Source organism: Dromiciops gliroides, chromosome 1, assembly GCF_019393635.1.
Source record: "Dromiciops gliroides isolate mDroGli1 chromosome 1, mDroGli1.pri, whole genome shotgun sequence".
Classification (NCBI taxonomy): Eukaryota; Metazoa; Chordata; class Mammalia; order Microbiotheria; family Microbiotheriidae; genus Dromiciops; species Dromiciops gliroides.
In genome coordinates this window covers 80,108,348-80,121,543 of record NC_057861.1, presented here as the reverse complement: position 1 = coordinate 80,121,543, position 13,196 = coordinate 80,108,348, and the positions used below count along the sequence as shown (strand labels likewise).

At 40.2% G+C, this 13,196-nt stretch overlaps 1 protein-coding gene across 1 annotated transcript; it reads left to right on the top strand.

The window, feature by feature from the left end:
* Positions 1–826: 826 nt before the first annotated feature.
* On the top strand, positions 827–11,822 carry LOC122736813 (zinc finger protein 3-like). The gene is made up of 3 exons (XM_043979218.1): positions 827–1,368; positions 5,776–5,934; positions 10,603–11,822. The coding sequence occupies exons 2-3, from the start codon at positions 5,817–5,819 to the stop codon at positions 11,727–11,729; spliced, it is 1,245 nt and encodes a 414-aa protein (XP_043835153.1). The 5' UTR covers positions 827–1,368; positions 5,776–5,816; the 3' UTR covers positions 11,730–11,822.
* Positions 11,823–13,196: the final 1,374 nt, after the last annotated feature.

Below are 13,196 nucleotides of genomic sequence, written 5' to 3'. Positions count from 1 at the left end.
TCCTTCCATTTTTCATTCTCCTTTTTCCTTGTTCCTTGTTCCTTGTTCCTGTCCCTTGAGTCAAAGAGAATAGTTGTTCATAGGTTGAGATGCCTCTGCCTATCTCCTGGTCTGGCCTCCCTGCAAGAAAAATAAATAAATCCATTGGTCCTCCCAACTGAATTTCCTAATACCCTGAAAGGGTTCTGTGGCCAAACCCCTACTGACATATAAACATCGTTCACCTGAACTCATTTGTTAATGATTAACAAATTCCTACCTTGTTATGCCTTCTCCATCCAAGTGATTCTGAATCCCTGGCTTGTCATTACTCAAACCCTCTCTTCTGTCTCCTAGTGCCTATTCCCTTATTTTCATCCCCCTCAACCCAGTGTCCTACTGTAAGGCTCATCTTCCTGAATTCAAATCTGGCCTCAGACACTTCCTAGCCGTGTGATCCTGGGCAAGTCACTTAACCTTGTTTGCCTCATTTTCCTCATCTGAAAACTGAGTTGGAGAAGGAAATGGCAAACCCAAGAAGCCAAATGGAGATCATGAAGAGACAGACACATCGGAAAAATGTGTGTGTACATGTAAATATATGTTTATGTGCATACATACACACATCCACATACATGACCAGTAAGAGAGTAAGAGAAAGGAGCCAAAAGAAACCCCTCCACCAAAATGCGAAGTGGTTTTTTGCTCCCTCGTAAATGAATGCCCCCTGATCATAGAGAGAAGTCATCCACGATTCCTAGAGTAATCCCGGATGTTATCTGTGGGAAGTAATGGCGGCTTGTGGTTCGGTGGTCTAGGAGGCGGCTCCTCCCCCCCTGTACTTCCGGCCAGGCCCGACTGGCAGCTTGGCCCTCGGGACCTCGTGGGGAAGCTGTCCGCGTTTCGGACCTGGCCTTCGAGGTCCCCAACATCCCTCCTCCCGCCGTCTGAGGGAGGGGTGGGGCAAGGCGGGGAGCCGGACTTCTCCTGCGCCCGCGGGGCCGAGGCCGCCCGCCCTCGCGCTGCGACCCATCTCCCACAGTTCCGGCCCTCTCTCCTGGGCCCTGCGGGGAGGAGAGGGGTAGCTCCCGCCCCGAGGAGGCCGAGGCGGGCACTGCCAGGCCTCCCTCCCTGACCCTGCCCTGCACAGCGCCCGGCACACCGTCGGGGCCTCCTAAATGCTGGTTGACGGACCGATCGATATTGATGCAACTACCCCCACTAAAATGTACCTGTCTCCTTGCTGTGTAGAAGTGGGTGTCCCGCTGGGGTGGACCTGCCTTAGGCACCTCAGTGGGTCTTTTTCGGCCACAGCCGCTCTAGAAGAGTGAGCCACCTCAGGGGGTTGCATCTCATACCTAAGAGGTCACAGATTCTGGAAGGACCGAAGTAAGTATGGGGTCTGGATAGCCCCTGGGCAGTGGAAAGAACCTTGGACTTGAGCGTGCTGCCAGAAACTCCTAGTTTAGTCTCGACAGAGCCCCTTCTTTCCGGGCCACCAACTTCAGAAACACATTTAAAGCTAGCAGGGACTGCCTTTAGCAACATCTCACCATTTTGCTGGTGAGGAAAATTGGGAGCATTTAAATGAGTTGCCCAATGTTATGTAGTTACGAGGATTTGAACCCAAGGCCTTTGACTCCATATTCGGTTCTCTTTACACTGCATCCTACTTTGTCTTTTAGGCCAAATAGGGAAGGGACAAGGTAATGAGCAAGTGTATAGTGCCTACTAAGTGCTAAGCACTTTACAAATAATATCTCACTTGACCTTCTCATCAACCCTGGGAGGTAGGTGCAGTTATTATCCTCATTTTATAGAAGAAACTGAGGCAAAGAGGGGTTAAGTGACTTGCCCAAGGTCACACAGCTAGTAAGTGTCTGAGGGAAGATTCCAACAGCCATCTTTCTGATTACAGGCCAAATAGGGAATGGTATGCCTTGCTTTGCTTCCTCTGTGGTTGGTGGTTGTAAGAATCACTGAATGGTAAATGCAGAACTTCGTTCAAAGGAATTATTTCAGTTATTCATTTAACAAATATTGTCGACAAATATTTATTAGTTACCCTCTATGTGATGGCATTGTACTTTGTGTATGGAAAGAACCTATGGAGATCGAATCATAGCTTTAAAGGTGGAAGTCACTTTAGAGATAGTCTGGTCCAGAGGTGTCAGATTTACTCCAGAATGGGGTGGAGTGGGAATGAACCAGATTAAAGTGTTATTGGGAGATGTTTAACAAAATAAATGAAAATACAATGCAACATAGATAAAGTTAATTTGTGATTTTCTAAATCAATAAGCATCCATGAGGAATCAGTTTCTGAGTTTGACAACACTGATCTAGTTGAATGAACCTTTTCATTTTACAGATGAAGAAATTTGGACCCAGTAAGTTATTTCCCTAAAATCAGTCATTAAGTATTAAGTGGTGCCCGGCACTGTGCTAATTACTGATTGTACAAAGAAACGCAAAAACAAGGTGCTAACTCTCAAGGAGCTTATTCTAATGAGGAAAGCAAAATACAAAATATATATGTATGTACGTACACACACACAAGCAATTGAGGAGGGGCCCAGGAAGTAAGGGAAACAAGACTAGGTCCTCCGACCCCAAATTGAGTTCCCTTTGCACTATTCCAGGTTCCTGAAGCCTAGTTGCAAGTGCTTAGTCAGTGTGATCTTGGGCTAGGCAGTCACTTAAACTTTCTAAATCTCAGTTTCCTTAATTAGTAAAGTAGGTATAGGAAACCTCATTTACCTATCTCTTGGAGTTGCAGAAGAGCATTTTGTTAAAAAGTATTTCTATAAAAATAAATTGTTTATATATATATATATATATATATATATATATATATATGTCTTGTAATAGACTGTGAAATCTCCAGGGAAGAACTTGGTTATTTTCTAAATTCTTTTTATTCCTCTAGCACTACAGTACCACTGTAGGTCTTCTATAGGTACCCCGGCTAAAATCGGTGGTTTCAGTCACAAATCTTAATGCTTTATTTCTTGCTTAAATGCTTTTGAAATATAAAAGTTTTCGGCAGCTAGGTGGCACAGTGGATAGAGCACTGACCCTGGAGTCAGGAAGACCTGAGTTCAAAGCCAGCCTCAGACACTCACTTAACACTAGCTATGTGACCTTGGGCAAGTCACTTAACCCCAATTGCCTCACCAAAAATAAATAAATACATAAATAAATAAATATTCACTTCTGGCTCTTCTCCCTGCCCCTTCCATCTTCTTCAATCTGCCAGGTACTGGATACTCAGCAAATTTTTTTAAAAAATCAAATTTCTGAGCTCTTCCACTCCCTCTCTAAATAGATTTCCAAGGGTCCCAGGCCAGAATCATCTTTGATGGCTAGGGCTGAGGTTTGTCATTGAAATCATTAACTTTAGCCAGTGTTTTAGGAGAACCTACAGTGTGCAAGGTGCTGTAGGGAATCCAAAGTTCTATAGAACTCTCTGCCTTCTGGTATTCTTCCAAGTCCCAGCTAAAATCCCATGTTCTACAAGAAGCCTTTCCTAATGCCCCTTAATTCTAGTTCTTTTCCTTTCGTCTTTATCTCCAATTTATACTGTGTGTTTGTGTGTGGATAGATAGAGAGATCTCTATCTATATCTTGTTTGTAGGTAGTTGTTTACATGTTATGTCCCTCATTAGACTGAGCTCCTTGAGAGCATATACTGTCTTTTACCTTTCTTTGTATCCTAACACTTAGTACAGTGCCTGACACATAGTAGGTGCTTAATGTTTATTGACTGACTGACCTATTGACTCTAGCTTAGTCCATAGTAATATGTAGTTACCAAGAAACTGAAACTAGGATAATCGAGGGAGAAGAAAACACACCAATGTCCCCAATGAGTCTTGTCACCAGACCCAGGTGAAAGACATCCTAGAATAGTTAAAGAACTGCCAATGTGACCAGCAGCCATTAGAAATTTTTGAGGAATTGTGGCAAATGGGAGACACATTACAAAATCAGAGATTTGACTGACATCTCAATTTTCAAAAGAAGGTGGTTTTTTCAAACTATAGGGAAGTCAGCTTGATATATGTTCCTGGTAAAATTCAAGAATCTTATTAAAGTAGTGGTTTGTGAATTCTTAGTAAGGATAGAAATAATAAATATATGTGGATTTCAGCAAGACATTTGACTCTCTCATGATGTTCTTGTGGCTAAGATGGGTAGATGTGGGCTAGATGATAGTACATTTAGATGGATTTGTAACTGGTTGATGACCAGATCCAAAGAGTGATACTGAAGGGAATCTCTAGTGGAGAGCTTTGGAACTCTGCCCTTTTCCCAGTTTCAAGACTTTTATCAATAAATTAGAGAAAAAAACCCATGCTTACCTAATTTCCAGGTGATGGGAAACTGGGAAAAATAGCTATTCTGTTGGATGACAGAATTGGTATAAAAAAACTCAAACTTGACAGGGTAGGACAGTTGAATGTAGAATGAAATTTAGTGGGATAAATGTAAAAGTCTTGTTCTGTGTTTCAAGATGTGAACTGAATTAAGTACAGGATAGATGTGGTATGATTGCAAATACATTCATGTGAAAAAAGACTTGGGGTTTTTAGTAGGCTACAAACTAAATATTAGCAGTATGGATTGCTGCCCCCAAAATGAATAGGATCTAAGGCTGAATAAATAGATGCATAATAGACAGGGTGGAATGTTTATTTTCCCCTGATTAGAGCTCTTCTAGAGGATTTATATCCACTTTTGGGCATCACATTTTAGGAAGGATATTAAACTATTTGGAATAAATCCAGAAGATGGCAGCCAGGATGGCAAGAACTGTGAAGATTGTCACGAAAATTAGTTAAAAGAACTGAAATACTTAAGTCTGGAAAAAAGGGTTTAAGAGCCATATGATCACTGTCTTCAACTGTCTGAAGAGCCATCAGTCATGTGGAGGAAGGCTTCAGCTTGCTGAACTTATTCCCAGGAAGGAGAATTAGGAGCAAGGAGTGAAATTCGTAGGGAGGCAGATTGTGACTCAATATGAGGAAAAAATTTCCTAAGAATTAGAGCTAACAGTGGAATGGTTTGCTTTGTTGTTTTTATGGAGATGAAAGGCTGAGGTGACTTGGATCTTACAATGAAATGTGTACCATTATTAGGCATCTCCACCATTAAAGCCTTTCTCTGATGTGTCATTGTGGCACAGGAGGAAATGTTGAAGGCTCGAGGCTAAGTCAGTGAAGCACAAGCTCTGGCACTTCCTCCCTACCTGGGGGGGCTTAACTAGTTGGTAACAGCAGTTCGTGAAACTGTCTGCTAAGATGAGGAGGGAGCACACACTTGCAAATTCTAGAATCTTGAAGTATTAAACATACATGTTAGGGGCAGCTAGGTGGCACAGTGGATAGAGCACTGGCCCTGGATTCAGGAGGACCTGAGTTCAAATCCAGCCTCAGACACTTAACACTTACTAGCTGTGTGACCCTGGGCAAGTCACTTAACCCCAATTGGCCTCACACACACAAAAAAACCCCCACAAAAAACCATACATGTTTATAACTTTGAATGCAAGAAGTTAAATAGAACAACTTTAATAGGTCTTGATTTGTAGTTATCAGTCAGGGTCCCCTTCTTTGTATTAATTCCTTCTACCTTCAAGGATTAAATGAGATGCTGGTTCTTTTTACTGGGTGTGGGCTGTTACAGCTATTTCTGAGCTTTGAGGTGGTTGGGGAGCACTTTGGGGCATTACTCTTTACCAGAGTAGTCCTTTGAGTTTTCTCCTCACTATACTATAATCTTCATTTTCTTCAGGTTCCCTCTGTGCCCAGCAACAGGAATGTTTGTCAGGTGAGATGGCAGCAGTGGGGCCAGAGCATGAGTCACCTCCCATTGCACCTCCTCTCAGCTTCTCACCTGGGACACAGTCTGGACTTCAGCACCACCAGGCTTTGCTTCACCTCTATGATCATGGTATAGCCCTGAAACTCTATGTATCTTCTCTCAGATTCCATACTTTGTCTCTTTCCCCTATTCCCAGTGAGCCTTCATGACCTGTCAGCCTTTTAATTTCCCTATTCCCAGATGTAATCTCTGTTCCACTAGGCCGGGCCTCACTATATGGGAGGTCCCACCATATAGAAAGGGAAATGCTCTTCACAAGGCTTCGTCAAGGACAGATCCTGTCCAACTATGTCAGTTCCTTTTGTGACATGGTTATTAGGCAAGTAGATCAGAGGAATGCTCTAGATGGAGTTTAACAAGACTTGAGCTAAGCAGCTGACAGTCTCATCTTATTTTTATGGATAAGCTAAAGACCTCTTATTTTATTTAGATGATTCTGAAATGGAAAGACTGGGCTCCCAAATAGTTAATAATGGAAGGAGGCCTCCAGAGGGATGCTCAAGATGAATTTAACAGGACTAAATACAAAGTCTTTTAATTGAATTTAAGAAATCACAGGTACAAAGTAGGGGAAGAGTATGACTAGAATTGAGGGAAGTTGATGTACGTTTAGGTTAGGGTAGGGGTACATGAATATGTCTAGTGATGTTCTGATGTATGATGAGACCGGTTGGAAAGACTGAGCTAGGTGCTGAGCTCCTTCAGAAAGCAGCAAGGCTCTGTGCCATATTGTGTGGACAGATAGCAGTGAACCTAAGTGGAAGAAGACACTTGTGAGTGATGGTAGCAGTGGGGAGCAGGGCTATGCCTAGTTTCCTGGCCCAGTGGAGGGAAGGGGACAAAAGGAAGGGGCAACTGGCTGTGGAGAAGGTAACCAAGAATAGAGACTCTTTTGGAGAAAGCTGTATTTCTGCAAGCAAAAGAAGATGGAAAGAGTCTGAAAAGAAGGATTCTGTGGAAGAAAAAAAGTCTGTTTTTAACTTAGCAGGAGTTTCAGAGGGCACAGTGAGGGGAATGGAGTGTCTGCTATGTACTAAGCACTGTGCTAGTCGCTTTATAAATATCTCCCTGAAAGGTAGATGCTGATATTATCCATTTGCTTCAGTTGAGGAAACTGAGGCTAGGAGAGCTAAAGTGACTGGGCCAGTAAGTGTCTGGGGTCACATTTAATAAACTCAGGATTTTATGAAAATTGGAATCAGCTTCAGGAAGCTCTGGAGCTCAGCACTTTATCCATTATGCCACCTAACTGCAGTGGACAAGGAATGGCAGAGGAAGAAAGAGTCAAGTCATTGGATTAACCTGGATGGGTCTGAGAGTACAAGGAAAAGTAGTAAGAAAAAGATGCTTCTGCCCAGGAGCCTGAATCACCGGGGTTTGTAAGGTGCTATAATTCCAGCTAGAATGTCTAAAAATCTAATGAGTGGTCACCTTAAATTAGAAGCTTTAGCAAGTTTAGAATTTTAAGCATTTATTAAGGTGCATTAGAATCTAGTGATCAGAGAGAAAGAGGCCAAGATTCCTTCATCTATCTAAGGGAGCCAGTATCTCTGCTCCAGCCAAGCCGAGGTTCTGCTCCTCCCTCCTCTCCAACAGGAAACAGGGCCATACACACACACACACACACACACACACACACACACACACACACACACACACACCCTCCAAGCTAATTGGCTGGTAGCTCTGATTGACAAGTCCCACAGGTGGTTCTATAGATGTAACCTCCAGACACCAGTTACCTTCCGGACGTTAAAGTCACATGGTCTCTAAATTACATGCTTTCTCCTCATGGCGGAGCTTTCCTGCAATATCTTTCCAGCAGAGGGTACCATTCCAAAATATCCCAGGTTAGAGGGGCAGATTTGTTCCCAGTTGTTTGGGGACTCATCCTGCCATGTTCCTGTGTTAATAGGTGCCTGAGTTGGTGCACTGTTCCCTCTGTAAACACTGGGGGAATGGGGAATGGGGAATTAATGGCAGTAGAATATTCACTTTAGATATGGATCCCCACGGACTGGACAGAACTTTTTTTGGCACTAGCCGAGCAGTTAAACATCAAGGTGAGGATGAGACACACTTGAAACATATACGATGCCTGGAGAACATAGTCATATGTATGTCACTTTTATGAAGTACCTTACAGTTTAAAAAGAATTACATTCTGGACATGGCCTTTTCAAAATCTATCCCCAGTGCCATGTCCAGAATGTACTTCTTTCTCAAATATGTCTCACAATTTAGGTCAAGTGCCACCTCCCAAAGGAAGCTTTTCCTATTATCCTTAGTTGTATGCTCTCTTCCTTTTCAAATTATCATGTATATAATTATCTGTTTACATGTTATATTCTCCCAGTAGGACAGAAGATCCTTCAGGGCAGGTATCAGTCTTCTTCTTGGTTTTGTATTCCCATCCCCAGCACAGTATCTCATACATAGTAGGCACATAATATAAATGCTTGTTGGATTGTACTGAATCTATTATAGAATGTACATAAAATGCTTTGCAAACTTATAAAAATGAAAAAATGCTCTAGATCACTACTGATCAACAAAAATGGAAAATATTGGTTGGAAGGGATGTGGGAAAGCTGAGACACTAAACCACTGTTGGTAGAGTTATGAAAAGATCCATCCATTCTGGAGAGTAATCTGGAATTATGCCCAAAGGGCATTTTGATCCAGCAATACCACTGCTAGGTTTATACCCCAAAGACATCTCCAAAAAAGGGTATTTTCCATTTTTGTTATATTTGCCACTCTGATAGGTGTGAGGTGATACCTGAGTTGTTTTAATTTGCATTTCTCTGATCAGTTGTGATCTAGAACATTTTTTCATATGAATAGATAGCCTTGATTTCTTGTGTCTGAAAACTGCCTGTTTATACCTTTTGACCATTTATAATTGGAGAATGACTTTTTTTTTTATAAAATTGACTCAGTTCTCTATATATTTGAGAAATGAAGCCTTTATCAAAGATATGTTACAATAATTCTTTCCCAGTTTTCTGCTTTCCTTATAATCTTGGTTACATTAGTTTTGTCACATCTTTTATTTACTTTGTATGTACAATGTATCCCCAAAGTTGTGCAGTTTTAAGTGATTAAAGCTTTACTCATATAGCTAGGTGTTGTTTTCCCAATAGTGTGTGAATTTCTTAAAGGGAGGGACTATTTTGTTATGTCCAGCATCTAGAACACTGACTGATACATGAAAGGTACTTAATAAATGTTTGCTTGATTATAGTTTATAACCCTTAAAGTACTACAGAAATATTATAATAAAAATAATTATAAATAACAATATATAATTATAACAAAATAACTTTTATTATAACTCATATTTCCATTATTATATAACTCATTTCCATAGTTCTTTAAGGTTGAAAGGTGCCTTTCTTTCTTTTTTTTTTTTAAATGTATGAGGTATTTTATTTTTTCCATTACATGTAAAGATAGTTCTCAACTTTTGTTTATACATGCTTTACAATTTCAGATTTTTCTCCCTCCCACCCCTCCCTCCTCCCTCCCCTAGACAGCAGGTAATCTGATATAGGTTATATCTATATATCTCTATACATATATATATATATACACACACACATATATACACATAATAACATTAATCCTATTTCTGCATTAATGTGCCTTTCTTTCAATGTGGGATAGAGGTTGTCAGTATTATCAATATTTGCATAAAGGAGGAAACTGAGTCTCAAAGAAGCTATGTGACTTGTACAGGATCACACAGATAGTAAGTGTGGAGTACAGTGTCTTCTAAGTTATCTTAAATAAGTCCTGAGGCAGAGGTCAGGAAGCACTCCCAATATCTCAATCTTTAGTATCTCTTTTACCACCTTCATATTCTTGACCAGCCTTCTTACTCTCTTAAGTATGTTTTCCTTATTCTGTGTGTTCATTTTACACTCTTTTCTGGAATTCTCTCCAACAATTTCAGTTATTTGGAAGGGATCTTAAGAGATGGTCTAGTCCAACTCTAGTCAACTAATAAACATGTATTATGTGCCTACTGTACAAACCCTGTCTTAGATATTGGAGAGATAGAGTTCAAATAAGATACTATCCCATAACTCAAGGAGTTTACAGAGTAGTAGGAGGATAAAGGACCTACATGTAACTATAATACATGATATTATGTGATTGGTATTGTACTGATGCTCAAAAAAAAGTGCTTCATGAGGCCCACAGGGAAAGGCTTTTTATTAAAAGTGAAAGCTTTCTTAGAGAGGTACCATTTAAAAATTAGGCTTTAAAGGATGGGTAGGGGTGCAGCCAGCAAAAATGGGGAAGGAAGGTATTCCAGGCAAAGGGAATAGCTTGAGCCAGGGCAGGGAAGTGGGAGAGCACAGTATATATATATATATATATATATATATATATATATATATATAGTAAGGGGCCCAAGAATCTTTCAGTCTGGCTGGAGTATGGAGGGCATGGAGAGTGGTAAAATAAAACAAGACTAGAAAAGCAGAGTTGTACCGGATTTTAGAGGGTTTTGAATATCAAAGGAGCTTAAACTTTACTTAGCAGGCAGAAAGGAGTCACTAAAGATTTTTAAGCAGAGGAATGATATGACCCTATCTATTTCTATGAATTCTGGCAATGTAGGAAAGGGATGGAGAGGGAGACTCTGAGAAATAAGGACTTCTCTTAAAATGAGTTTCAATTTCTGCCCTCTAGCAGTCTGATTCTATTTTCTGTTTCTCATTTCAGATTGTAAAACTTTTAATAAGAAAGAGGAGGCTGTATCAAAGCAAAACATTATGGAAGACAGAAAGTCACATGGAATAATATGGGAAAAATTCCTAAGTGAAGCTTCTCAGGGACAGAAGTTTACAGAAGTTTCTGAAATGCAGGACAGTTTAGAAAGGCAGAAAGAGGCCCTTTGTAGAACTATCATTTACAAAATAACTCCTGGAGGAAAAATAAGCCATGAACATAAAGACTATAAAAGAAGCTTTCATCTGAGCTCAAACATTGGACTTCAGGAAAGTCATAAAGGAGAGAGACCCCACAAATGTGAAGCATGTGGTAAAAGCTTCAAATTTCAGTCAGGTATTATTAAACACTTGAGACTTCACACTGGAGAGAAGCCTTATGAATGTAAGGAATGTGGAAAATTCTTTAGCCAGAGCTCAGATGTTACCAAACACCAGCGAATTCATACTGGGGAAAAACCCTATGAATGTAATGATTGTGGGAAAACTTTCATTCATAGCTCACATGTTATTAGACATCAAAGAATTCATAATGGAGAGAAGCCCTATCAATGCAGTGAATGTGGAAAAGCTTTTAGCCAGAGCTCAAACCTTATTCGACATCAGAGAATTCATACTGGAGAAAAGCCCTATGAATGTAATCATTGTGGCAGATCTTTTAATCAGTTTTCATTACTTATAGAACATGAGAGAATTCATACTGGAGAGAAACCATATCAATGTAAGGAATGTGGAAAAACATTTAGTCACAGCTCTGATGTTATTAAACATCAGAGAATTCATACTGGAGAGAAGCCCTATATATGTCATGAGTGTGGAAAAACCTTCAGTCGTAGCTCAGGTGTTATAAATCATCAGAGAATTCATACTGGAGAAAAGCCCTATGTATGTAACAAATGTGGAAAAGCCTTTAGAGGGTGGTCTGGCTTTGTTCAACATCAGAGAACTCATTCTGGAGAAAAGCCTTATAAATGTAGTGAATGCGGAAAAGCTTTTATTCGGAGCACACAGCTTATCAAGCATCAGAGAATTCATGCTCAAGAGCACATTCCAAAGAATAAACCAGCTAATGTAGTAAAAAAAGAAAAAGGAGCATCTGGGAGAGCAGAGAATCCAGTTTAAAGCATCTTTTCTAAGGTTTTTAAGTTCTTGGAGGTCAGGCCTTTAACTTGCATTATACAGCACTTAACGAACCATCTCATAAGAGTTGCTAAATAAATGCTTATTGGTTCATTGTTTTGAAAACTTGTGTGGCTGTTTCATCCTCCCTTCTTTGCCCCCCTCCACCCCAATCAAATTGGAGGAGTACTAAGAGAACATGGGATGAGGTAGGTGCCAAAGATGGAGGATATTTGAAAAGGAAGTAACTGTTGAATGTCAGAGCAGAGGTTGAGGTAGATGAGACTCGAGTAAATTAGCATGGCATTTGGCCAGGAGGAAGGATGAAAACATTTATTAAGGGCCTACTATGTGTCAGGCACTGTGCTAAGCACTTTTTTGGGGGGGAATGGGTCAGTGAGGGTTAAGTGACTTGCCCAAGGTCACACAGCTAGTGTCAAGTGTCTGAGGCCGGATTTGAACTCAGGTACTCCTGAATCATCCGGGGCTGGTGATTTATCCACTGCACCACCTAGCTGCCCCCTTAAGCAAAACAAATATTTCATTTGATCCTCACAATTAACCATGGAAGGAATAATATTTGCATTATTATCCCCATTTTACAGTTGAGGAACTACTGTAATGTTCCAGGAAGAACACTAGTTACCAAGGGATCTTAGAGCATTTTTAATCAGTCTTTCATTTATTTACTGAATGCAGAGGTCTGTTCTAGGTTCTCTGTGAGGCAGTTTACACAACAGACATATGTAGTTAGTTTCCTTTCTTGAAATTGTTGGAGGACAGTCATGGTAGCTTTTCAATGTAACTGAAGGACAGAGGGCAAAGTTTTAATGGTGTCATCCCAAATCCAGAGGTAGATTTTGACTTAGTATAATAAAGAAAAATTTCCAAACAACTAGAATTTAGGGTTGGGATTAGAATTGTACAGAAATTGAATGGTTGCTTATAGAAATAACAAGTTCCCAGCAATTGTAGGTTTTCTTTTTTCCCCCAATTAACAGGCATTTCTCTACCTCCCACTAATACTTCCTGAAAAAAAGAAGAGAAACAAAACCTTTAGAGCAAATATGCATAGTCAAGCAAAACAAATCTCCACATTAGCTATGTCCAAAAAATATCACAGTTTTCAGTAGGAAGTTAGACAAATACTTGCCAGAGATTTTATTAAAGAAGAGATCCCTGCTCAGATAAATGTTGCAGTAGGGGATTTCTCAGGTTCCTCCTACTCAAATTATGTGATTTTTAAAAAATCACTGTTGGGGAAGAAGCAGGAAGAAGTTCTCACTTAGATGTGATCATGTCCTATCTTCAGAGTCAGACATGACTAAATAGCAAGCACAATGCCCTTTCTTCATCTGTAGCAAGTTATATATTTTCTTTATTGAAAAAATTTTATATCTTCTGTTTTCATATCACTAATTTCCGAATATATTTCCTCCTGAGGTACCCCTTATAACAGAATTTTTTTTT